The following is a 25,045-nucleotide window of genomic DNA, read 5'->3' on the forward strand; positions in this document are numbered from 1 at the left end:
ACAATTTGACGGACATAAATTAAAGGCCCATCCATTTATTTGACATATTTGTAAGTATTAAATCAAATGTTAAGCGATTGTAGCGTCAGGTTACCGTTTTAGTGTGCGAATTACGAGACATTTGAATCTTGTTTAGTTAAATTCTTGCGTATAGATCAGCTTTTACAAGAAGTTTTGAATGGTCATTTTATGTCCATTCCCTGTAAAATTACTTCTAACATAAAATATGTATTATATATTGATAGGTTTTCGTGATAACGACATTGCAATTAAGTCTAATTTGTGGAGATTTTAATTGCATAAATGTTCATTTGTAACTTCTAGATAATTCAAATACTTTTCAGATCGTTATCTTGACCTAAGGTCATAGTAGTTTTTATTGACCATTAAAAATATGTTTTAAAAACTATATATTTCCAAATTTTGTATTATTTCGCTTCATATCGTAAAATTACTCTTCCATGTTTTGGGGAACTCATTATTATTTTTTACTTATAATGTATTCTCTTATTTATAACAACATTTGAAGCTTTTTAAGTTATGCCTTTTTGAATATGTACAATGTACATATTTAATGAACTTTTCATGATCTGTGTTCATAAAGATATATTTTATTTTTATAATAAAATCATCAACAACAACATCAATCGTATATATTTAATGCAAAACATAAACTACTTTAGCAAAATTGAGAAGTATTACAGGTACAGCGCATAACCACAGAGACAAATAAAATTAATTATTTAAAAAAATAGCCTGATTTTATTACAATAATATCAAAAATGATCAATTTTTAAAACATTACGTTCTAAGATATAAATATACATTTCCCTTATTTTTTAAACTTTTTAAAAGACAAAATCAAAGGTGGCATGGAAACGCACACTACGGTGAGTTTTGTGCAGATGATACATTTATTATTCGCTTCACGTCGAAAACGATTGCAATTTGAATAAAAAGGGAAAGTAATTTAACTCCTTTTATAGAGACTCTTATTAGAACATCTAAAGAAATCAAATAATGCTTGAAGGAATAATAAGTAGCGATAATACAAGCTTTGATCGTAAAAGTGATTTCCACTTTATATTATCACTGTTTTTGCTTATGACTAACCTTAAAAGAATATCAATTTTTTTATTTATATATCCACTATTTTAGTCCGGGTTTGGAATCCCCCCAAAAATTAAAACGTAGGATTTCACGCTCATATAAATGCTAAATATAAATAAACAAATAAAAGTATCCCAATTGAATTTAATAAAAAATTTAATTATTTGTATTACATAAATGTTGTTATTTGTTCTCAATTTAAACCCTTGATTCCGGTCCGTCAATCAACTTAATACGAACATTACATTTCAAATTATTGGAGTATATTTATATTAATTAAGAGATTAAGTATATATATTTTACCAATAGTCATACAAAATGAGTAGACTAACTAGGTCCGAAAATCGAATTAGAAAATCATAAAACAAAATTCTAAAATTTTCGTCCGAGCCAGGATGAGTTTGACACGTCAGTTTAAATCCACTGGGCCAGCTGTTCTATGAACATAATATGTACGTACACAATAACAACGAGTAAGTAAAGAAAATTACTGTGTCAAGTTTCTGTAAGGCTTGTGCTTAAATAATGATGCAAAGTCTGCAAAGATTTGCCTAACATGTTAACAGATCGAAACAAATTAGGATAATGTCTTTGTTTAACGGTTTCACAATTCTCCTTGTTTTCCCGGTATTGCGACTGCGGATGTAACGTTGAATGGAAGCTCTAACGAGTATGTATTACTCAGCAGTTATCTCTAGATAAGAAAATTTGAGTTATTTTTTAACTTTTACTATATGTAATATTCATTTTAAATCTAAACTATACGTGTTATATTATATATATATATTTCAATTTCCAAGTTATAATTATTTCTTAATTAACTTATAACAAAAAGAGCTATATAAGAGCCGACCTTACCGTATTATAAATCTTTGTTCCAGTTATTATGAAAACTTGTTGCAATAAAAACTATATAATAATAATTTTAATTATAAGGAATAAAATATCAATAAATATTATGTTATAATGTTTATAGACAGTGTCATTAAAATTGACTATAAAATATTTTTAGTGTATAAGCACAACCACTTATTGCTTTATAAAGATATACCACTGAAAATCTTGAGGTTCTGGGATTGTAATAGTGCCATTTATTAAATTTATTAAGAGATTCTACCATACATACAGCATACCATACAGCAATATTTTTAATTGTTGCGTTCGAGTGTGCAGGGTGATTAAGTCAGTAAACTGACAGGCACAAGGGACATAACTTCTTAGCTCCCAAGGTTGGTGGTGCATTGGCAGTGTTAGGAATGTGTGCTATTAATACAAGAAATAAGAATAAACTTGTAACCCCTACTTTCCGTTTGCATACGGTACAGAGAACACGACTTGAGCAATCCATTTACAAAATTTAAAAAGTTTGTTACGCCTAAATTAATAAATAAATCTTATTATTTATAAAAAGAGTACTTTTTAGAAAAAAACGTCTGGATTAAGGCTCGAGTTCCATCACAGGACACTAATTATTGTAAAAAAACAACATTGTAAATCTGTTTATTTGAAAAGAGCAACTATGCGAGTTCTAGCCGTTTTCGCTGGAGGCTGCTATCCGAAAGGGTGGTAGTATTTTAATATCGACGATTCAAAAACGCTTCATTGTGAAGTTTACTTGAATAAAATTGTTTTGATTTGATTTGTTTAAGTTTTTTTACTAGCTAATGTTGGTGGTGACCACTGACCATGAGGTGACTCATTTGCCCTTCCACTAACCTATACTATAAAATAAAATAAAAATAATTGAATCAGTTGCGTTAGGAACTGTTTGGCTGTGTAACACTTCCGTACCTTTTCCTAGGCACGGGACTGTTACACCGCTCGTTCTTCTTCCACAGAACATACTATTTTATGTAAATTAAATTAACGTTATAAATATTTTGAATGCTATTAATTTTGTTTTATGACTTATTTTTAAACTATTCTCAATCTAAAGTGTTTATGCTGTCACTATTGGAGATAGATCAGACACAATCCGCATGCTTGGAAAAAAATATATAATGAAAAATATAAAATTATTATTATTTGAATTTTTTAAAAAATATTTATGATTTATAAATAAAATAAATACTGTTTGATTAGTTGAATGAAACGTTATCAATAAGGGTTTTTCGATACAGTTTAATAAACCTAATATTTCTATAAAGATTAATTTATTAAAAAAAAATGGGTAACCTAACCAGTATTATTAAATGAATTGTTTATGAAATACTTATAATATTTTATCAAACGATTATTCAAACGATTAATGTTTATAGAACCTCTGATTTGACTAAAGGTTATAAATATTGTTCTTAATTTTAGCCAGAAGTTGCTTGTAATAGGCAACTTTGTCATTTGTTTTTTACGAACGGTATTGTCTATGAACATGATTTATAGATAGAGTGGACTGGTTGTATATGAGTGTTAATTGCTACTGGTTTTTAACAATCCATATCTTGCAGTACGTGAATTTAACTCTATCGTTCCATAACGATAATGTTATAGAAAAATGTTCTTTAATTATTTATTTATTTTATTTAAATGCTTTATTGACCACCATAAAGTTAATGGGACAAAAGGCGGACTTAATGCCTGAAGGCATTCTCCGCCGGTCAACCTTTAGGTCAAACAGAAAAACCATGAAGGCGGTAATTAAAAATTAATTAAAAGTTAATTAAAAATATATAACAATATATGCATATACTTATATAAAACTACATAAAAAAAGCATATACATACATATCCATATAGTATCTACAGAATAAATATTGATATATACTGTCTATCTATATGTGTCTATTATCATCGTGGTCAGTTCATTTTCATTTTTCATATTTTAATTTCATTCATTTCATATTTCATTTCATACGGTAATCATGTGATTTCATTACATAATATGAATACATGCGCTTGTGTCTATCATTTTCGTAGACATCCGACTGTTGACAACACGTCACGACCTTGCGAGTTTACGTAATGTAGCTTTTGCTTTGATGACCAAATAATGTGATAACTGATCGATAAAACCTGATTTGACGGCTCATTGACTTACTTCTTGGTTTCTTGTTATGAAGTTTTTTTTTTCCTTTTTTAAGTATATATTATATTTGTTTCCGTTATATTACCACCTCGTGTTTTTTATTAATGTTCTCTGATAAAATTTAATGAAGGTAAAAAAAATAAATATAAATAATATTTTAATAAAAACTAGTTTTTTTTATGAATTATTAAAAAATAATACAAATTTTGATCAAGTTAGGCTAAAATGATCCTGTATTAAGAAAACGCAAATCGAAATCTATAAATACGTTAGAATACGATTCATAATACGCTTAATTTTTGCTATGATTCATCATATGCTCGACGATGAAAGGAAACATCGTGAGGTAACCTGCACGTGTCGGGTAAAAGTCTACCACATGAAAATGTGCCTAATGAAGCAGTGTGGAGATGGTGTAAGGTGGTGTTTACTATAGTAAAATGCTATTTACGATATTCACGCGTACTCAATTTCAACGTAAATTAGCTAACCGCGCAGGATATACATAGACATATCGCATACATTTTTGGGCTAGCAAATTTACTTTTCTTTCTGTCATAATTCGATGGCATGATAATCCAGCAAGGCAAGGGAGCGATGAGGTGGAATCAAAGGTTTTATGAACTATCGGGGCATGGGACGTTAAACAACCTTCCATACACTGGCTACCTTTTTAAGAAAAATGCCTATCACCATATTATTTACCAAGGCTTTAAATCCATAAAGCTAGGTTACTGAAGCCTTTTATAAGCTAACCACTAAATCAAACTCAATCAAAAAAATCGAGATTATTTTTTTAACCATCATAAAGTATTTTAAATATTAAAGGACAAGATTCGAGGACAATGAGACTAGTAGAGCTTTCTTCGTTAAGTAGGTTGATTCGATCATGTCAGGTGTAGGCGCATGACGAGCTATTCAAGTATGACAAGTTAAATCTTAGTGTGACGTACGGATGACTGTCAGACAAATAAGTCTTACGCTTATGTTATAAAACTAATTAATTATAAACTTGGTTACTATAGTGTAATTTGCATCGTTATACACTATACGAAGTATTTTATAATATATTGATACAAATTATTATCTTGCTAATTTAAAGATACAAATATTATTACAATTGCAAATCGAAGAAACAAAGTAACGGCATACTTAATATACGTATTTTAATTTCATTAGTGATTAAGCTTTCTGGTAAGTACACACTTAACGATACTAAGTATAATATAAACAAGTATTTTTTAACTTGATTTTCTCGCAAACCAATAAATAAACTTTAAGCATTTAAAAATTGCAAAAATCGCTATGAAAAGCAAATTATAGTTTAACAGAATTTCTGTACGAAAAATTTACGATAGCCTTGCTTTGGCAATAGATCATTCATACTTAATATATTATCATACAGCTCCATATACTTTCTCTCATGATTATGCGAGTCGGCGATTAGACGGCCGATCGGGCATCTAACTGCCAGATTGTCACTTGTCAGACGTCAGTACCGCACCAGTACGCGACCTGGTTCGACGTGTGCTTAGTGACTCGCCGTTAAAGAATTTACCCGCGAATGTAGATATGCACGATCGTAAACTCGCTGTGGGTAAATTTGACTTTGTAAGATCGGTTTTGGACGTTTTCGATAATTGAAATATATTCATTTTCGCTTCTGTGTTAGTGCTGTGTTCAGACTCAGGGTTGGTGTTCACGCGTAGGCCAACGATATCCTTAAATAGGTAGGTTCTATATCGTTTTACCGTTGTAAGTTTCATAACCAATTTATTTTGTTTAGATAAAGTCTTAACCATGATAGTTCAATTCATCAAAAGTTATACTTACTTTATGTGCGACGAAGTGTAATCTTTGATTTGTATATTCTCATTTCTTATAAAAAAAAAAAAAACGATTACACTCCATATTATATAAATAAACGTCAAAACATGTGTCAATATTTTTTATAATATAATATTTATCATAAATATATTAATATATTATTTATTATATACTAATAAAATAGTGAATCAAAGATTGTTCCAAAGATCCGGCATAGATATGATTAATTTATATTTTCGTATGTTTTTATGACCCCGATAAAGAATCACACGGTAATTAACTGAATAGAGAATTCGCATCCGCGTGTATATAACTAAATGTAATGTGTAATTATATACTTGGCGAGAGGTGATGTAGTTTTAAGCCAAAATATAACTTCGTGATATAATAAAACAGATGAACTACATGAAATATACTCACAACCTGTGCTACTGATTTTGTTATGACTAAGAGTTGAGCCAGTTGATTTATACCATTACATACAATTATCCAGATCTCTCAATCGAATCACTTGTTGATTAGGTGGTTTCATATACATTTTGTACAATTTTACTTAATATTTTATTTGATAAAAATGTTGTTATATTTCTCTGGCGTGATATTTCATAAGTAAATACAATAAAAATTATGAAACATAATATGTATATTCATTTATACATTTAATTTAATTACACAAGTAAAGACCATAGAACATAATGCGCGTTGATGTCTTTTATAGGAGAAGTATCTCCAACTTAATAATATTAATTATGATCTTTGTAACGTAGCTACTTTACCTGTCATGTGACTTTTTTTCAAAATTATAGTAAAGTTCTTTAAAAAAAATCTCTCTTTTAAAAGAATTTAATGGTTATTACCTTGAAGAAGAATAGAAAATGTATACGACATCATAAGCTTTTAAATTATCACCACTTTGCCGCTTAGTAGCTGCTCAGAGAATTGGCTCTTGTTTTCGAAGATACCTTTAGCTATAACTTATTGCAATTGCAATCATTGCATGACCTATTGGTATTTGCTATATACAATTATATAGAAGTCGACCTTTGTTTAATTTATTGCCAACGTAATAATTTCGGCTTTCTCGTAACATTGTATTGTAAGTCTAATAAATAGAAACTGTAAAACTACGGCAACAAAAATTGACATTTAAATGGCAACATTTAAAGATTTTATCTATACTAAATAAGATTCGATTATTTTTAAATACCACGTAGGATTGAGATGATATAAAATAGTTAAATCGGAAAAGGTAGACGCGATTATTGTCATATTAGTTTCAATTTCTATAAACAGTGTAACTTGTTTATTATATTTTATTCTTAAGAATCTGTACAGATTTTGCATAACATGCATGCATTGCATCGCATATATAAGTTAAGTTTAAAAGCTTTAGTCTATCTATCGTGCCTAGGTTCAACAATAAAGTCTTTAGTTTTGTGGAATTGTTTTTTGAATTGTAAAATTTGTACAGGAGTTTGTTGTGTGTTTTAGGGAGTAGTCAAAAACTTTTCTTGTAAATAAAATATTATAAATTATATAAATATTGTTTTTAATATTTTAGGTAATTTTTAGAATAACATCGTGGGAAAGACAAGTATTGTTTGTTTAAATAGTTTATGAACTAGCGCCTTGCGAACTAAACCTATTGTTCGGACTTTATGATCCGAAATTTTATTCGTTGAATTGTTTTAAACTTTTAATATCCGCTAATTATGAGATTATATTTATTAAATTTATTTAATTATTAAATTTTCATTAACTTGCACTTGATTATTTCGAAATAACTTCTGAAAAAAACTAACGAATACGCCTAATTAATTATAAAATATACATATAATATTCCTGTAAAAAAAAAAAATAATTGGAGCGGCAAGGATGTTACATAATTTATTAGATAATGATCGTTTTTTATAACGAGTCTAATGTGTAGCTTCTAAATGATAAGTATTATTAAATTGCTCGACCAAAATGATTCGTTCACAGATCTAAATAGTAAACCCCCGGTACCAAGCGAATACACACATATCTGTGTCATTTGTAAAAACTTTAAATAATTGTAACGTTTGATTGTTAATTTAATTTATAAAGATTATTGTTTGATATCGTTGAAGTTTCATTCAAATGATTTTTATACTAATTTTTTTTTCACAATACGACACTTTTTCAATTTTATCATATATAAAATATTTATAAAAGTATATGAATATATTTTTAGTATCATATAATGTATATTACGTTAGAAGTTAAATGGAATATAATAGAATTTTAAAACTGTCAATATTTGAAAAAACCTCGTGCATATTTATACCTTTAGAAAATTGCTGGGCAGAGGTCGACTGGCCAGTTGAAGAAAAGGCTTATTCTTTCTTATTCCTGTATGGGTAGAATTTCACGACTAATACAATGATGTATTCAGTTAAGATTTACTTGTTCTATTAACAGAATGATTACGTTTATTTAAAAGAAATATATATATGATCTTAGATGAGCAGATCATCTTATTATTAAACAGTGATCGTTTTACGTTGGTCATGTAGTAATTTGAAATATACCATGTCTGTAACCTTGACTTACATTACTATTGCGATATATGATGCTTTAATAAAATAATACAGTAGCCTTAAAATAGCATGCTATAAAGGATTACAAATGTAGAGGTGATGTCGAAATACGTTTAGTGGTGTAGGGCTCAGTGGAAGTTACGTCCTTAGATAACTTACACTAACTTTACTTCACTTATGTTTAGTTTACCTCAAAGATACAATGTCTAGACACAGACATATGTAATAATTACCAAGAAAAATATTTGTAGAAGAACTTGTAAATTTAATTTAATTGAACAACGTTTTTAATTCATAATTGAACTCTATATTTTTTTGCGTAAAAATCCTCCATTTCTTTGTTATATAAAAATTTAATTTTGATTTCAGATCAACCTTACGAGGCTGCGATATGGCGGTGAAGTTCAAAAGATTCACTCTCCATTTGAGAACATATTTAATGGTGAGTAAAATTGTATACGTTACGCAAACATGCAATTAATAAAAGGAGATAAGGTTTAATAAAAGTAAAATAAAATGGAAACCGTTTATAAGAACATTATTAAATCTTAAAAACGAAATTACATAGTACCTACTAAAAAAAAGGCAATATTAATACTCCTATGTTGACTCCATAATATTTCTCGGAAGCACATCGACGAAAACCAGAACAAACTTGTGTCTAAAATTAAGTCTTTATTAAACAAAGTCTCAAACAGAGGTCAGCTAAACCTAGTCAGATTCAACCTTAAAAACACAATTTTAAGCGTTAACCGCAAAAGGGTCCCCATTTGTCGTATGTACACGATTTAAGAACATTCCCATTCCAGCCACAGCTAGAATCGGAATATTTTGCGCGAATGTTTCGAACCTCGTTCGGATCCGGGGTAAATTGTAAGGTAAAGCCAAATTAGCGTTTATCATCGTGGGCTTATCGCCTAAAATTTTACCTCTCACCTTTGGGCGGGAGTTCCCAGTAACAGCTTCATCCATTTGTCTCACATGTCAATGGGCGGTGGTAGTCGCTTTCCATCAATTCATCCTCCTTCTCGTTGCCACCTACATACAGCATAAAAAAGCTTTTATCCAAAGCGAATATTTTTTCATTATATGAGAATGCGGACACTTGTATCATAGTTACAGTCTATTACATAAGCCGTATATGTCTATAAGAATTTCTGTTGTACGTCTGTCCATTTTGTTTAGTACGCAATTAAAAAAAAAATCTATGTATTCAAAAAGGGTCTTAAATTCACTTTTGAGTATCATAGTATAGGATTGAACACAATTTAATATTAGATATATTGATTTTAGCAACAACGGCCATTCTCAATGGTGACTAGTTTAACAAACTGCGCATACACAGTGCACAAGTGTGGGAGCGAACACAGCAACACTCTTAATTACTTTACTCTCATACTCCAATAGAACAGCAACCCGACGCGATCGGAAGCAGTTCAGACGCAATGTCAACGAATTTACGTGTTTACCGAGGCAAGGGAGACTTAACTCTGCCAACTTCCAGACTCGGAAATGCAACTGAGATATTCTCCAAAAAAAATCGAACCCAGGATATCCAGATTTGCTACCTTATAAGCTAACCACCAACGAGGCAAAGTTAATAATGTATATAATGATTGTAAACTTTATTATTTTATACAAGTTATATATTACATGATCGAAATAACGCCTATTTGTATAACTTCAGACAACATGATGACTGATTACTGTATGAAACATTTTAAAATACATACATATTATTATTTCATGTCAATAAGTCCGCTACTTCGTTAGTCATCGTTACATTACTTGCGTTGCGTCACACGACGCACACTTGACACAAGACGCAATGGTTTATGGGTCAAAAATAACCGTTAGAAAGAGGTTGGTAGTTGAATACGTAAACATGTCTTGAGGCAATGTTGTTTGTTGATTTATTTGTGTATACTTCGCTTATTAAAATAATTTCAAATATACGGAAATATTTTGACATTAATAAAATTTAATATTATATTATTATCAATATAAAAAATACTTTTTTAAATAAATAATAATTTACTATCAAAAATTATGTATCTTTAAAATAGTACGTAACAGATATACGTTTCGGAAATAATTCGGTCTGAAGCGTTTTTAACGATGGAAAAAAAAATGTAGACTATAACTTGTAAATTTGGTTAATTGTGAGCTAGACCTTGCATTCACTGACCACATACTAATATGATAAAGGTGACTGTTTGTATATTGCATAGGAATACATAAAACTTCACTTAGTATAAATGACATTTATATTTAAAATACTCAACCTAAAATTCATTATTGTTTTCTTTTTGCCAAATAGAGTTTTACAATTTCCTCAGGTTTTGCCTTTTTGTTTTGCTATAACAAATAAAATGTTGGTGGTAGGGCTTTGTGCCCGAGTCCGACTGGGTAGGTACCCACTCAACAGATATTCTACCGCGAAATAACAGTACTTTGTATTGTCGTGTTTCGGTTAGAAGGGTTAGTGAGCCAGTGTAATCAACACAAGGGACAAAACATCTTAGTTCCCAAGGTTGGTGGCGCAAAGGTGATGTAAGGAATGGTTAATATTTCTTACAGCACCTTTATCTATAGACGGTGGTAACCACTTACCATCAGGTGGCCAATATGTTCGTCCGCCAACCAATGCCATAAAAAAAAAAACAAAATGTTAAATAGTCAATTACTATATAATTCATCTTAGTTAGATTGCTCGAGTATGCCACTAATGGTTACAAATTATCAAACGGTGATTGAATTTAATTCTTTGCTTAATGGATTTAGATTTCGTCACACGCACTTCGTTATACTCGTTGTGTTGTTCAATTCATTCATTAGAAAGAGACATTTAAACGATTTGTTCAAAGTGTATTTTTTATTATCAGAGAATAAAAATAACGTTCTCGGTTTGTCATATATGTTTGTATGTAATAATTTTTTTTTCTAAATGACAGTATTTGACATAACATTTTACAGCCACAAGGGCATAACTTCGTAGCTCCCAAGGTTGGTAACGCATTGGCGATCTAGAGCATTGGCTTTATATTTCGTACTACTTCAATGTCTATGGCGTATGGTGACCACTTCCCATTAGGTGATTAATCCGCAGTGGGTAAATCTGACAAATAAATAAGAATTCCATTCCATATAATCTTGTTGCATAAGTAAGTATAGGTACCCGCTTTTAATTTGACAACCGTGTCATGTTTTTGTTCTGATTAATTTCATAGCCCTTTACTTCGAAAACCTTCAGATCATATTACAATTTGTTGCACCGAGTTAAAGTTTAAAGTGTGGCAAGTGAATTTAATGTAGGCGCGTAAATAATTGGTATTTACCTTTCAATGCTCGTGGACCATTAAAGTTTATCATAAATTATGTTAATTAAAATGTCCCATTTAAGCCCAACAAAATATAAGGCACAACTTGTATGTTGTTCTTAAATTTATATTTGACTCTATATACAAATAAAAACGAGAAAAATATATAGTCTAAACAAATAACATTAAGAATGGTTTTCTAAAGATCTTTCAAACTCAAACTCAAATTCCTTTATTCAATATAGAAGTATTACACTTTCTTATTGATTGTCAAGTTAAACACTACCACCGGTTCGGAAAAAGAAAACACCCTGACCTGAGAAGAACCGGCGAAAGAAACTCAGCGGGACTTTTTTTTTTACGTCAAATTAATTATATACATAATTATATATGAGTAGAAACAGCCAGGAGGCGATCGTTTCATTCCCAAGGTGTGCTATCAAACATAAACTCACTAATTGTATAGTAACCTTTCGCACACAAGCATTCCTTAACAGTTTTTTTAAATTTCGCAACAGAAGCATTTTGAACGCTTTCTGGGATCCTGTTGTAGAAGCATATACATTGCCCCACAAAAGAGTTACTGACTCTATGCAGTCGAGTAACAGGAGTAACAAGATTGTGTTTGTTCCTTGTACCAACGTTATGAGAATCACATTTTCTCATAAAAACATTAATATTTTTCCGTACATACAAAACATTACAGAATATATATTGAGAAGCAACAGTCAATATCTTAATTTCTTTAAATTTATACCTCAAAGATTCCTTTGCTCCCAGGTTATAGATTGCGCGATTTTCATTCTTTCATGTCCACCAAATAGACTCAGTGTGAGTTTGCTTTGTACGTAATCGTGTCCACTGACTTATTTAATTTTAACCAAATAAACAATTATATTATAATCGAAATTACATCATTAACAAATTTTTTGTGTTCGGCATATCTCATCTCATGAAACAACGAAACCCGATTAAGCTCTTGTTTACTTGTCCATTTGTCAAAGTCTAAATTTTGTAAATCTACTGTAGATTAAAATTATTGGAATTGTTATACATAGTGCGATAACCCGAGTACACACAACAATTAATTTAAAGAAATGTGTTCATTGCGAAAAGGTTCTTTTATTACTTCTATCTATAAAATTATTTAAATGCATATATGGTAATTTTCGGTCGAATTGGTTTATTTAGGCTTTGAGTCTTGAACTTCCTTTTCAAGTAATCATAAGTATAATGATATAATATGTGCATTCGCGTTAGGTTTTGCTGTCCTTTATTGACTTCGAAGTTGATATGATTATGAGATATTGATGGTAGTTATGGTTTACCTTAAATTTTTTTAGGTATGTAAAGTAAAATGTAAGAACCTGTAAATAGGTGAAGGGTTTTCCTACTATTCATGAGAAGGTTTCAAACTTAACTCCGCACGCTGCTGGGTTCGTTGATAGTGAATATGAGTCAAAGTTTTATTCGTACAAGATGAATTTTAAACACAAATTAAGCACATCAAAATTCAGTGATACTTACCCGGGCTTTAACCCGCAGTCTTCGGTTAAAATTCATACTAAACTCGACCTTATATCATATTTAAAAATAAATAAATATAAATTTATTTTTTAATAACTTGTATGGAAAAAAATTAGGTATATATAAATCAATATATTATAACAACAATATATAGGGAAAAAAGTTACACAATCTATATTCAGAAGCATAGACGCAAACACGTGACTTTAACTAATATAAAGAGTTATACACCACTCTAACATTTTAAATACAGTTTCCTGTTAAGTATATATATAGATAAACAAATTTAGTATTAACATATACATTCTCTTTTGTTGGTATGAAGTCGTTTTGATAAACAGGTCTAATTAAAATGACACGTAAACCTGAGTAGTTTTATATATTGCTTTTTTACAACATTTAATTAAATTAACTAAACTCACGTCATCATCAATTCAACTTCAAAATATTGTCTACTTACTTTATCATATGTGATATTTTTGGAAAAATTAGCATAGATAGAGAAAAAAAACAACACGCTGAGAGAAAACCTAATACTGTTTAATGTTTAAGATGTCGTCATAAATATGTTAATTATAGAACACTGGTGAAATATAATGGTTATAGTTTTGGCCATGATCTTGACACTGGTTCACGAACAGGTTTAATTAGCACTGGTTTATATTTACGTCATATTAATTCAATTATCGTATCATATATCACATAATTATGTATACATATATACATATATTATACTAGTAATTGCTGCAAGCGTATTTCGCTTGGAATTTAGATATAAACATAAAATGTTTGGGTGTCCTTTGATAATATTATTTTTTGTAAAGATTACAATTATTATGTAATACCTAGGTTTCTTTCTAAATTCTTTTAGTAGTTCTTAACGTTTTTATTCTTATTATATTTACTAAAAATATCACGTTGAGGCTAATTAAAGTTATTTGTCGGGCCGGGGTACGGTTGCTTGGTAGAAGTGGTGTGGTGGTGGTGGTGCTCCTTTTTTGTTGTTCTAGTAACTAAAATACATCTGGCAGACAGCAGACAGCAGACAAAATAAACTGTAATTGTAAATTATAATATTGTTGCGCAAGAGCAAATGAGTATGGCAAGTAGCAAGGCCCGCTGGCAAGTAGTCACCACCGCCCATAGACGCCCATAGATTGCACTTGTAAGATATATTAAACATTCCTTAGATCGCCAATGCGTCACCAACTTTAGGAAGTAAGATGTATGTCCCTCGTGACTGTAGTTAAGCTGGAACGTAACATGTTGTATATTACTATGTATTGCTGTTATACAACCGCCAAGTTGGAATATCTGATGAGTAGGATGAGCTTGCACAAAGCCCGACCACCAAGTAAATTTAATTAGCTTAGATAAATTATTATATACAGGATCAAAACGGACTAAAAGTTAAATTATTTTGTAACAATAATTTTGATAGAATATATATTACAATATACCAAATTCCATTTTAGAGAGCAGTTAGCGTTCTTGACCGTGTTAGCAGTCGTGACCGAAGAGCGACACTGCACCCGCCCTTGTGCCGAGGCGCGCGACCTATTGTCTCCTAAAGGTCTAGCTTCTGAGAATGTCTACAGATTTCTATAGATTCTGCCAATGGAATGTCGGCAAGATTATCCTCATACCTTATTCTTTGTCTAAAACTGCGGGTCAAGCTAATATTAGTGAGTCCATAATAGGCATACAAAAATACACAACAGTCATCTACCTATTGTCAAACAGCAATGTTTTACTTTTTTGTGTTTAGGCGATGTTACGAACAGGGCTTCGTTGTATCAAGAATAATGTATTGATAGCGTACTGAATGAGTTATGCCTCTTATTATGGAAACATCTATGAAATTACCTTACTTTCAATTATATACACTTGTGACTAAATAAATCAATCAAAATATACTTTATACAAGTAGGCTTTTACAAGTACTTTTGAATCGTCATTTAACATATAAAGTAAAGCTACCACCGGTTCGAAAAGTAGATTCTAACGAGAAGAACAAAAAACTCAGTACTGCAGTACAGTTACCCTTTTTCAACATCTAAAAATACAGTAATGTTACTTAAATTATATAATATGTACGTTATTTCTCCTGCCTGGAAGTCGACAAGTAGTAACTCCACGCTTTATAAAATGTGTTTCAGGATGAGTTGAATTCTAAACACAAATTAAGCACATGGAGATTCAATGGTAACACTGGGCTATCTCAGCATTCTGTGCAATAGAATTTATTAAAATATAATATTTTAACACAGTAGTCAATAGATATTTTTTTTATTTACATAATAATGTATTGTAGTTTTGTTAAAATATTTTATTTGAGAGCTAAATTACGTATACGGTTAAACGATTATTCTGATTTAAATTTATATATCTTCATGTATAAAACGCGTAATTAATTGTGTTAGATAAAAGAGTGTAATTTGAGAAGGGTTTTATGTAATCGTAAAAATTATAAGTTATCTTTTTATTCGTTTTTTATATATTAGAGAAAATTACCCATTTAATGGTAGTAAAAGCAATAGTGAAGTCAGTCAGTCAGTGAACAATACTAAAAATAAATAAATACCTGCAGATATATAGGTAATACGTACTATATCTATGAAATGTTTAAAAGATATAACATCATTAATTCCCCACGTGATTATAATATAAAAAGTAAAATTTTTATTTTGTATTCTACTGATCACTAAAAAGAAATCTCGGCTTCTGTCGCAATAAATCTCTTCTAATTTATGTTTTGGAATTTCCGAAGATTTATGGATTTATTTTCAACATGTTTATGTATATTTTCCGTTTGGTAAAACATAGACATTTTTATTTATTGCTATTTTGTGTTTGATTGATCTCAGACACTTAGTAACTTATACTCGTATAAGTAACCTCAGAATAATCCAAACTATATTTATAATATAAAATATTCTTAACTGATAGTGAAGTTCGCGAGTAAAATAGAAGTGTAATATTACGAGTGCAAACTTGATTTATTTGCATAAATATTGTATTGAGTTGTAATAAATAACACATATTCGGCTGATATCAATAGATTTTGACCCAAAAATATCCAACCACAAGCTAAATCGTTAAACGGATACATCGTTTATTTGAACTGTTCATTATGTATATATGTATTTAATTACATATATACTATAATGTATTTACTATAATTAATCGTAAAGTGTTTACAGTGTAAAGAAATAAGGTTATAAAATACATGACTCGTAACCACAGATTGTGGGTACAAGTTCTAGCTTCGAGAATACTTTTAAATTTGTGTTTATTATTCATTTCACCGTATGAAACAGAAAAATTTGTAACCAACAATCCGTATTGAATCCGTTTCTCCTAAAAAGAATAGGAAGACTTTAAAGTATTGATATATGTAGCTGTAAAGCAATGACGTATTCCTATCAATAATTTTTAGCCCAAGAATGACTATTTTATCCAAATCAAGGAATTGTCCTTTTAATTAAAACAGTGTATGAAATAATAGCTGGATGTACTAACTCTATCTATGAATTGACTCTATCTAGCAATGTATTCAAATGAACATAAACAAATAACCATTATTTAAATTTAGTCATATGTTCAAAAGTTCATATGTATCTAACTGCATATCTAACTGCATGTTATCTTAAAAGAGATCTAGAAATCATTTAATATTAATAAGTACCTATTTAACCTGAGTTCATTGAAAATACCACTAAGAATTAAAAATCAGAAATCATATTTATTTAATTCATTTTATAGTTTCGTAGTTTTGTCGGATTATATTTCGCCAATGTCACGTAAGACGAAGAAGCCGCGACGTGATTGATCGGTGCGATCGAGTCCAATAAAATTTAAAAAATAAACAAATGAGGAAGTTTGTTTATTTTATTACGCAAATAAAAATGTTTGAAATGACATCTACCTTCAAACAAATATTTTTTTGTTTTATATGGCATAGCATGGCAGACGAGCGCATGGTCCACTTGATGATAAATAGTCACCACCTACCATAGACAATGACGCTGTAAGAAATATTAACTATTCCTTACATCGCCAATGCGCCACCAACCTTGGGAACTAAGATGTTATGTACCTTGTGCTTGTATTTACACTGGCTCACTCACCCTTTAAACCGGAACACAACAATACTGAGATTTTGTGTGTCATACCGTTGATTAAGCAATTATTGCTGTTTATTTTTTTGATAAACGTACGTCTCTAATCTATGTATTCTAATCTTTGTCGTTTGGAATTGGAGTAATAGTGCAAATAATACTGTAAACTTATTTAACAATCCAACGTACTGCAGGAGCGGTTGGTTCATTTTTCGATCCGAGAAGAAACACAAACTTAACACTAGTATTTGTCAATAATTATTCTGATAAAGTAATTCAATGTCGTCATCTATGTAAATATTATAAATTCTATTAAGTCTTATAAAAATATATATAATCAATAAAATAGATTTAACGATAATATCTGATTAATAAATTAAGTATTAATTTCTAGCAATACCTCAGAAATCTATCATATTACGTAAGATGAATTTAAATTAAAGAATATAAAAAAACATTTGACTTAAGTAAAAAAAACATGTCAATTATTACCAATTTTTTAATAATCATTTATATGTAATTTTGTCACCCGAGACCAAGGGATCAGCCATATAAGCTACGAAGACCCGCGTTGTTCTATTACCTAAATAGTTTATATCATAGGCCTCATTTGGTCTGACCCCGCAATTTTAAGTCTAAGTCAGACATTGACACGAATAAGTCAAGCGGCGGTTGCAAGTCGATTTGTTGCTCATCGCCACCCGACCACAGGGCGCCGTCTTAGGCGCCACTAGTGTTGACACTAACGATATTCTATCTAAAGTCACATATATTTGATTATATTAACTTTTAAGCTTCTTAGGTTACATAATTAATCTTAGACTTATGTGTTAAAGTCTATCTCATGTTTTTGCACAACATGTAACTTTTAATGTGAACTTTGAATACTTAATGCATTGCATTTCACATCATATTGTCATATTATAAATGAGTCTGTGATAAAATATAGCAATCCACTGATAAAAAAAAACTTCTAGGAGAAGATTAGTAATACACAATTCCAATAAAACATTTTTTAGAGATTATAGTAACAACAATTAGATTGAATTTGATGTCAGCTATACGAATTTTCAATCCTAATTCGAGAAGTGGTAAATTTTTCATAAATGTAATGCGTCTTGTACTTACAGCAGCAAATCAAACTAAACTATTGTTTGTTTCGTTAATTATTTAGAAAAAGTTAACTTTAAGTGTGTATAAAAAATTATACTTGGTGAAAGACCATAATGGCAGCCCGCCTGGGTAGATATTCTTTACGATGTATAAATATATACCAAGTACTGTTTTGTTCCGGTTTGAAGGATTAGTGATCTAGTGTAACTTTAGGCACAAGGGACATATCGTAGTACACAAAGTTGATGGCGTATTTTCGTAGGGAATAGCAGAAGTGACCACTTACCATCAAGTGAGCCCTTTGTTCCTCTGCCTTAACATCATCATCTTCCTGCCCTTATCTGCTCGTCCGCCTTAACATTGGGTTATATCATAAAAATATATAAGTAATAATGTAAATATTCAAACATTGAGATATATAAAGGTGGGGAGTTTTAATTGCGAATCTTAAATAATCTAAAATTGTTAAATACGGTTTAACTTATACTAAAAAAAAAAACTTGATATTAAAAAATCTTTTTAAATACAATATTTTATCGAGTCCTTGTACTTAACCGTATTAAATTTGGTATTCTACTTTGTACTGTCACTAATACCGAACAATTTTAGCTTGATCATGAATAAGGAAATGGTTTTAAATTCAGCCGCTAATAAACACTCGTATTATAATAATAGTTGTTAATTGATTCGATTTAAAAAGAGGTTTAAGTTGATTGTATATTAATTTAATGGTATTTTCCGTACTAGTTGTATAAATTTGATATGTGTCATATTTATTATTTGTCGGATAAGCCGTTCACTGTATCCGTATTACCAATAGTCAAAAATGAGAAAAAAAACTAAGTACAATAATACCATTTTATAGTATTGCATTTGGTCAGTGAGCTGTTGAATCAGGTGCGAATAATGACAGTGTGGTGTTAATGAACTCCGGAGTTTAGATACGGTTGTCGAAATGTGATACAAATAGAAATAAATATCTAAATCTTGCAACTTATAGACCTTTTTTTATTTGTTTAAATAATAATTCTGTATCCTTCATACGAGTCATATATAAAAGTTTTCGTTAAATGTGTTATCGGGCAAACATATACAGTCTTAAATATCTTGTGTTATTGGAACACAACAATACTAAGTATTACTGCTTGGTGGTAAAATACATGATGGATGAAACGTACTTACTAAGGATATACTTGCACAAAGCCCTACCACCTAGTATGTACAAATATGATATCGAACTCTTCTTCTTAACAGGAAAGGACTTCTTTTCCTAGAATATTTTCACGGTAATTGTAACATATTATGTTTACTTAAAAACATATAATCTTGTAACTAATCACATTAGTTGCTATATTTTCAATGTTTTCTAGAACATTTTGTAATATATATGTATTTATTGTACGTACAACTGTAAGGCAATGTTCTGACTGATATTATTATTACACAGTCTTCCTCGAATATAATGTCTTTCGTAATGTAAAAAATTATCGAAATTTTGGTTTTAAGTATGGCGCTATAACTATTAAAGCTTAAACTACATACCAATTGAATCTTTAAAATTACCTAGTATTTGAACATTTAGTACAAATAACGGTGTATTTTGTACAGACGGTACAAAATTTTGTACATTGTACGATTGGTACTGCTAATGCTCTTTAAGCTTGAGGATAAAAAAAATATAAAAAAAAAAACGTGTTGTGCGTTATCTACAGTCTACGTAAGAAAAACAAGATAAGGATCTTATTACAACTGTCATAGTTGTCATTGATATAATTATTATTATAATAAGCAAATGTAGTTATTTTAATTAGTCGTTATAAGCAATGTCTTGTCCAGTCACAAGGATTTCCTACTGACCATTGTTATTGTAATCAGATGGACATGCAATCTGATATTGAACAAATCAAGCATCGTGATTAAACAGATATATATCTGTACGCACGATTTTGAAAGTAATTTCATGCTAATTAAAGCCAAAATGTCCACACCTTATTTCTTGATTATTGGTTGTTCTGTTATGGAATTAAAAAAGGAATTGTGATTTTAACAATTTATACTAATATTACAAAGCTGAACAGTTTGTTTGTATGAATGCGCTAATTTCAGGATCTCTGTACGATTTAAACTTTTATCGTTATAATAGCTAATTAATTGAGTACGTTTAGGGCAGGTGAAACCACGTGGAGTTATTAGTATTACAATACTGAGTGAGCTGAAGTCAAATTAATATACATATATGGCAACATATAATAAAAAATATAAGATTAACCGAAAAACATCGTTACTTTTGGAAACTGTGTGACTCATCATATTAACAGTATCAAATATTTTAAAATAATGAATATGCAGTTAACTACTGTGGTCTAATATTATGCATGTGGAGCGAGGCTGTACCGCCGCGCGCGCAAGTGTTATGTTTCCTAATCTTCATTATATAAAATGAACCTCTAGGTTTTGAACATTATTAGGTTCGTAAGGTAAAATGCTAAAACGCTTGTATAGAGACGGACTGAAGTAATTATAAATTATGGATGTAAAATATTTCAATTATTCGGAAGGTGCGATATAGCACTGTTGGACCGCTTCACATATTATGTTCAATGCCATGTGATATCCGTCTTTACAAAGGAAAACGACCTGAGGAAAACATGCATATCTGAGAGTTTACGAAGATTTGTTAAGTTTGCAGAAGAAATCTCTAACACCTTCGACTGCAGTGAGCCAATGAATCTTTCTAACTTCTGGTTTACTTTTGTTATAATAAGAAGAGGTCCTTATCCATCAGTTCGTATCGTGTCATTGAAATAACATTTTATCTCTAAGTGTTATTTGTTATACAAAATATTGTAGGTACTTATGAAATCACTAATTCACAATTGGGCCAAGCAAATTAAATATAAGCCGTGAAAAATAATGTGGTGAAAAATAAATAAATAATATTATTATTATATATCCATCAAATAATTAATTATGTGAAACTATATAGTTTTACAATATTAATAATAGTATTTTATAAAATAAAGTTTTTATTGCGAGTGTACTTTATTCAATAAATCAACCCATAAATTTCAATTCTTAGAAAATATATTTCCTAAGAAAACTATATGTATATAAATTTATTTTACCTTGTCATTAGATACAGCTTTTATTATAAATATTTATTTTTATGTATTAAAATTCAACATATTCTACAATTAAAGGAATTTATATATATTTTCAATAATTAGTTTTCTTACTAATTACTTAATATATACAAACATATCCGCCATAATATTTTATGTTTTTTATTTGTTCAAGAATTAATATAAGCTTACAAAAGAAAACCGACTAGAATTATAAATGTAGAACTATATTTTTTTAATAATAATCGAATGTCAGTAGATAAACTGAAAAGTGAAAAAGGTTATAGTTGCCTAACCTCTTTATAACATAATAATACTTATATTGTTTGTTTTTTTTTTCCGAATTCATATAGAAGCTTCTCACGTGATTTATATAGATTAATCATAAAAAATATAATTTCGGAACGGATAAACAGAAACTATCTTCAATTGTTAAATATTTGTCGATATAACATACTGTGTCATGAAAGTCAAAATTGTTTGTTAGCAGGGCGCTTTCCAAGCGAAACACTAGGCCGCCAAAACGAAACCTATACTCGAAGTAAAACTCTTTATAAATATCAGAAATATATACGGATATTCTTATTCTGAACAATGTTATTAATCTGTGTATACTTTATATAATCTTTAATACTGAAAATAATTGTATAGGAAAAATTTACCCAGCAATTTTACAATTAGTGAATAAGCTCTATATTATTCTGTTGTATGTAAACAATTAATAGGATTTTTATATTTATTGATTAATTGTTGATTATATTTTTAACGTGGTCACCGTCACGCCTTGTTACTGACAAGGTTATATGACAGGGCAATGATTTCGCGGTACTGCTACGGAAGTTAACTTTTTGTAACATTCGAACTTACTTGTACAGTCATTTAGTAGCAATTAGTGATAAATATATAGTATATATAATAGAGTATAAACAATTATAAGATCAAAGTGTTATCTTGACATAAAAATAATATTAAATTAAATTTCGAATTATTCTAATTCGGCACAATATACTCGTACAGTCTTTAAATGGCATTTAATTATCTGCAACAAAATATAAAGTCAATTCCAAATGAGTGTAATAGTTTATGTCTTTAAACACTTTATGTTAGGCACGTGCTAGGAACGCAGGAGTCGATCACGATTATCCTTGTATTTCGTATCACCGGCACCGCTGCTGTCACGAATTGATGTGGGTGTGGCTGCATAAATATTGGCCATTCTAACACGATTATAATACTACGCATAAATAAATTGACAGATCAAAGTTAAGGAATATCTGTATGTCTAAGCCCCATTAAATGGGGCATAATACGTTCTATAGATATCAAATATTTATGATTATTATTTCTGTGATTTATTAACTATTGTTTGTATAGTTAGACGTGCCAATTCTCTGGAACCACCAGTCAGATGATAACAATTATTGTTACATAACATAGATATTATATCATAATTTGTTATAGGACTTATATATTTACACTTTAAACCTAAGGAACAGGTCAGTGATATGCAAGCAGTCGTCACCTATATATTATAAATATATATAAACGCTACGGGAAACCGTCATTTAGATAATAAATTAGATTGACAATAATAGTCGTTGTGTTCGCAAATGTAATTATTGAACATGTCTGTTTAAGTACTTGCTTCGATTTTACTAGACATTAAAAAACAAGTTTCGAAATTTTAGTGTGCACACAGATGAATTAAACAGTTCCCTAAATAAGTGGTGATGGTGAGAAAGTGTTTTTAAATTTATTTGTCCTGGTAACCATTAACCCAGTTTACACACGGATGAACGTTTTGCACGGACTCTAATTTATTTTTGCTTTTACACACAAAGGTAAAATTACATTGTTTTCTTTCTAGAAGCATATTTGACGTGGCTTAATGATTATAATACGTGAATTTTAGACTAATAGGTTAGGCAAGGCGATTATAAATGGTAAATATCCATAAAAATCTTAGGATGTAATGATGATACATGTTAGGTTGGGTTGGGTTGGAATGGTAAAATTCCGAAAAAGTCGTCCCTTTATAATCAATAATTACATTTATCAACTCATGTCGGTAAATCTTAGGTTTTACTGGAAAATCTTAAGATTTACCTTAGTTATATATATGGTTACAATAATTATGTTACAAATATTATTATATAAATAACGTTACCATATTCAAATATCATGCTGTCTATACTTCTAAACTATTAACTTATAGGTTTATGTATACGCGTGTATTGAATTTGTTACTTTCATTGTTTATTTAAACAACTGTATGTTTTCATATTGTCGACATTTAGCATTCAACTCGGACTTAGATCTTATCTTCAGTTGCGCAGTATTTGAGTTATCGTCGAGTTTAGTCTACTTTCCAAACAATGTATCAAAAAACTTTATGTAAATAAATAAAAATCTGACTGGTGACAAAAACAGGAAGAAAATTTAAATCGACCTCATTAAAGTATCATACATTATACTGTATTTAAAAAATAACACTATTTCTGGACACAATTGTAATGACTCGGTAGGCTAATTCTTATAATTATAGTCAGAATTTTGGTTAGATCATCTTTTTGCCCCACGTCATTGTCATTATAATTTCGTGAGGATTTAATCTCATTTTTGTGTGTATACAAGAAGTTAAACTTAGATTTTTGACGTTAACAATAGAAAGATTTGTGTAAGATTAATATTTTTTTGTTATTTAAAATGCGTAAAAAGGGAAATTACTTAATGTAATGTAGTGGACATTAATTATTCAATTGACCAACAAATACAACATATTTATTCTACCAAAAGACAAAGAGATTTCACATCAAACCTCCATAAAACATCAGCATGTATATCTATCTGTAAAAACCAAGCCACCTGACATCCAGAATGAAATTCCATAATTAAAACCAATGATCTATAGAGAATCTAAGTCAATTCATTATTCATTGCCTATTATAGTACTTGTATAATCATTCTATAACAAAGGGGTCTGTGCGAACTTATTACCTCATAATACATAACCAAACTTACATAACGACACCTTGCTTCCGATTATTTCTTGTAATTAATAACGTGGTATTTTGTAATATAATGGTTTCCGACTGCAACGTAACTAGTACTACGTAGTTTCTTCGAAACAAATCTATTTCTATCTTTCTGTGGAAATTAATGTAATAAGGTTATAAGGAAGTTCAAACTCTAACAAGTATTTAAGTAAATGCTCGTAGTGTTAGTTTCATTCTATGTATTTTAGGAGGATACATCTTTTCGATAATATATATCAAAAACGTCATATCTATGTTATACCGGTGTTTGTTACTATTACTATATC

The 25,045-nt window shown here is 29.7% G+C and overlaps 1 protein-coding gene across 1 annotated transcript in view; it reads left to right on the plus strand.

The window, feature by feature from the left end:
* The first annotated feature begins 5,633 nt into the window (after positions 1-5,633).
* Positions 5,634-25,045, plus strand: part of LOC125064027 (protein spaetzle 5) — a 31,557-nt gene continuing 12,145 nt past the window's right edge. The window contains exons 1-2 of the mRNA XM_047670799.1: positions 5,634-5,862; positions 8,890-8,962. Of these exons, the coding sequence (XP_047526755.1) occupies positions 8,912-8,962 (51 nt within the window). The 5' untranslated portion in view covers positions 5,634-5,862; positions 8,890-8,911. The remainder of the gene's footprint in view (positions 5,863-8,889; positions 8,963-25,045) is intronic.

The sequence above is a fragment of the Vanessa atalanta genome, chromosome 5 (genome assembly GCF_905147765.1).
Source record: "Vanessa atalanta chromosome 5, ilVanAtal1.2, whole genome shotgun sequence".
NCBI lineage: Eukaryota > Metazoa > Arthropoda > Insecta > Lepidoptera > Nymphalidae > Vanessa > Vanessa atalanta.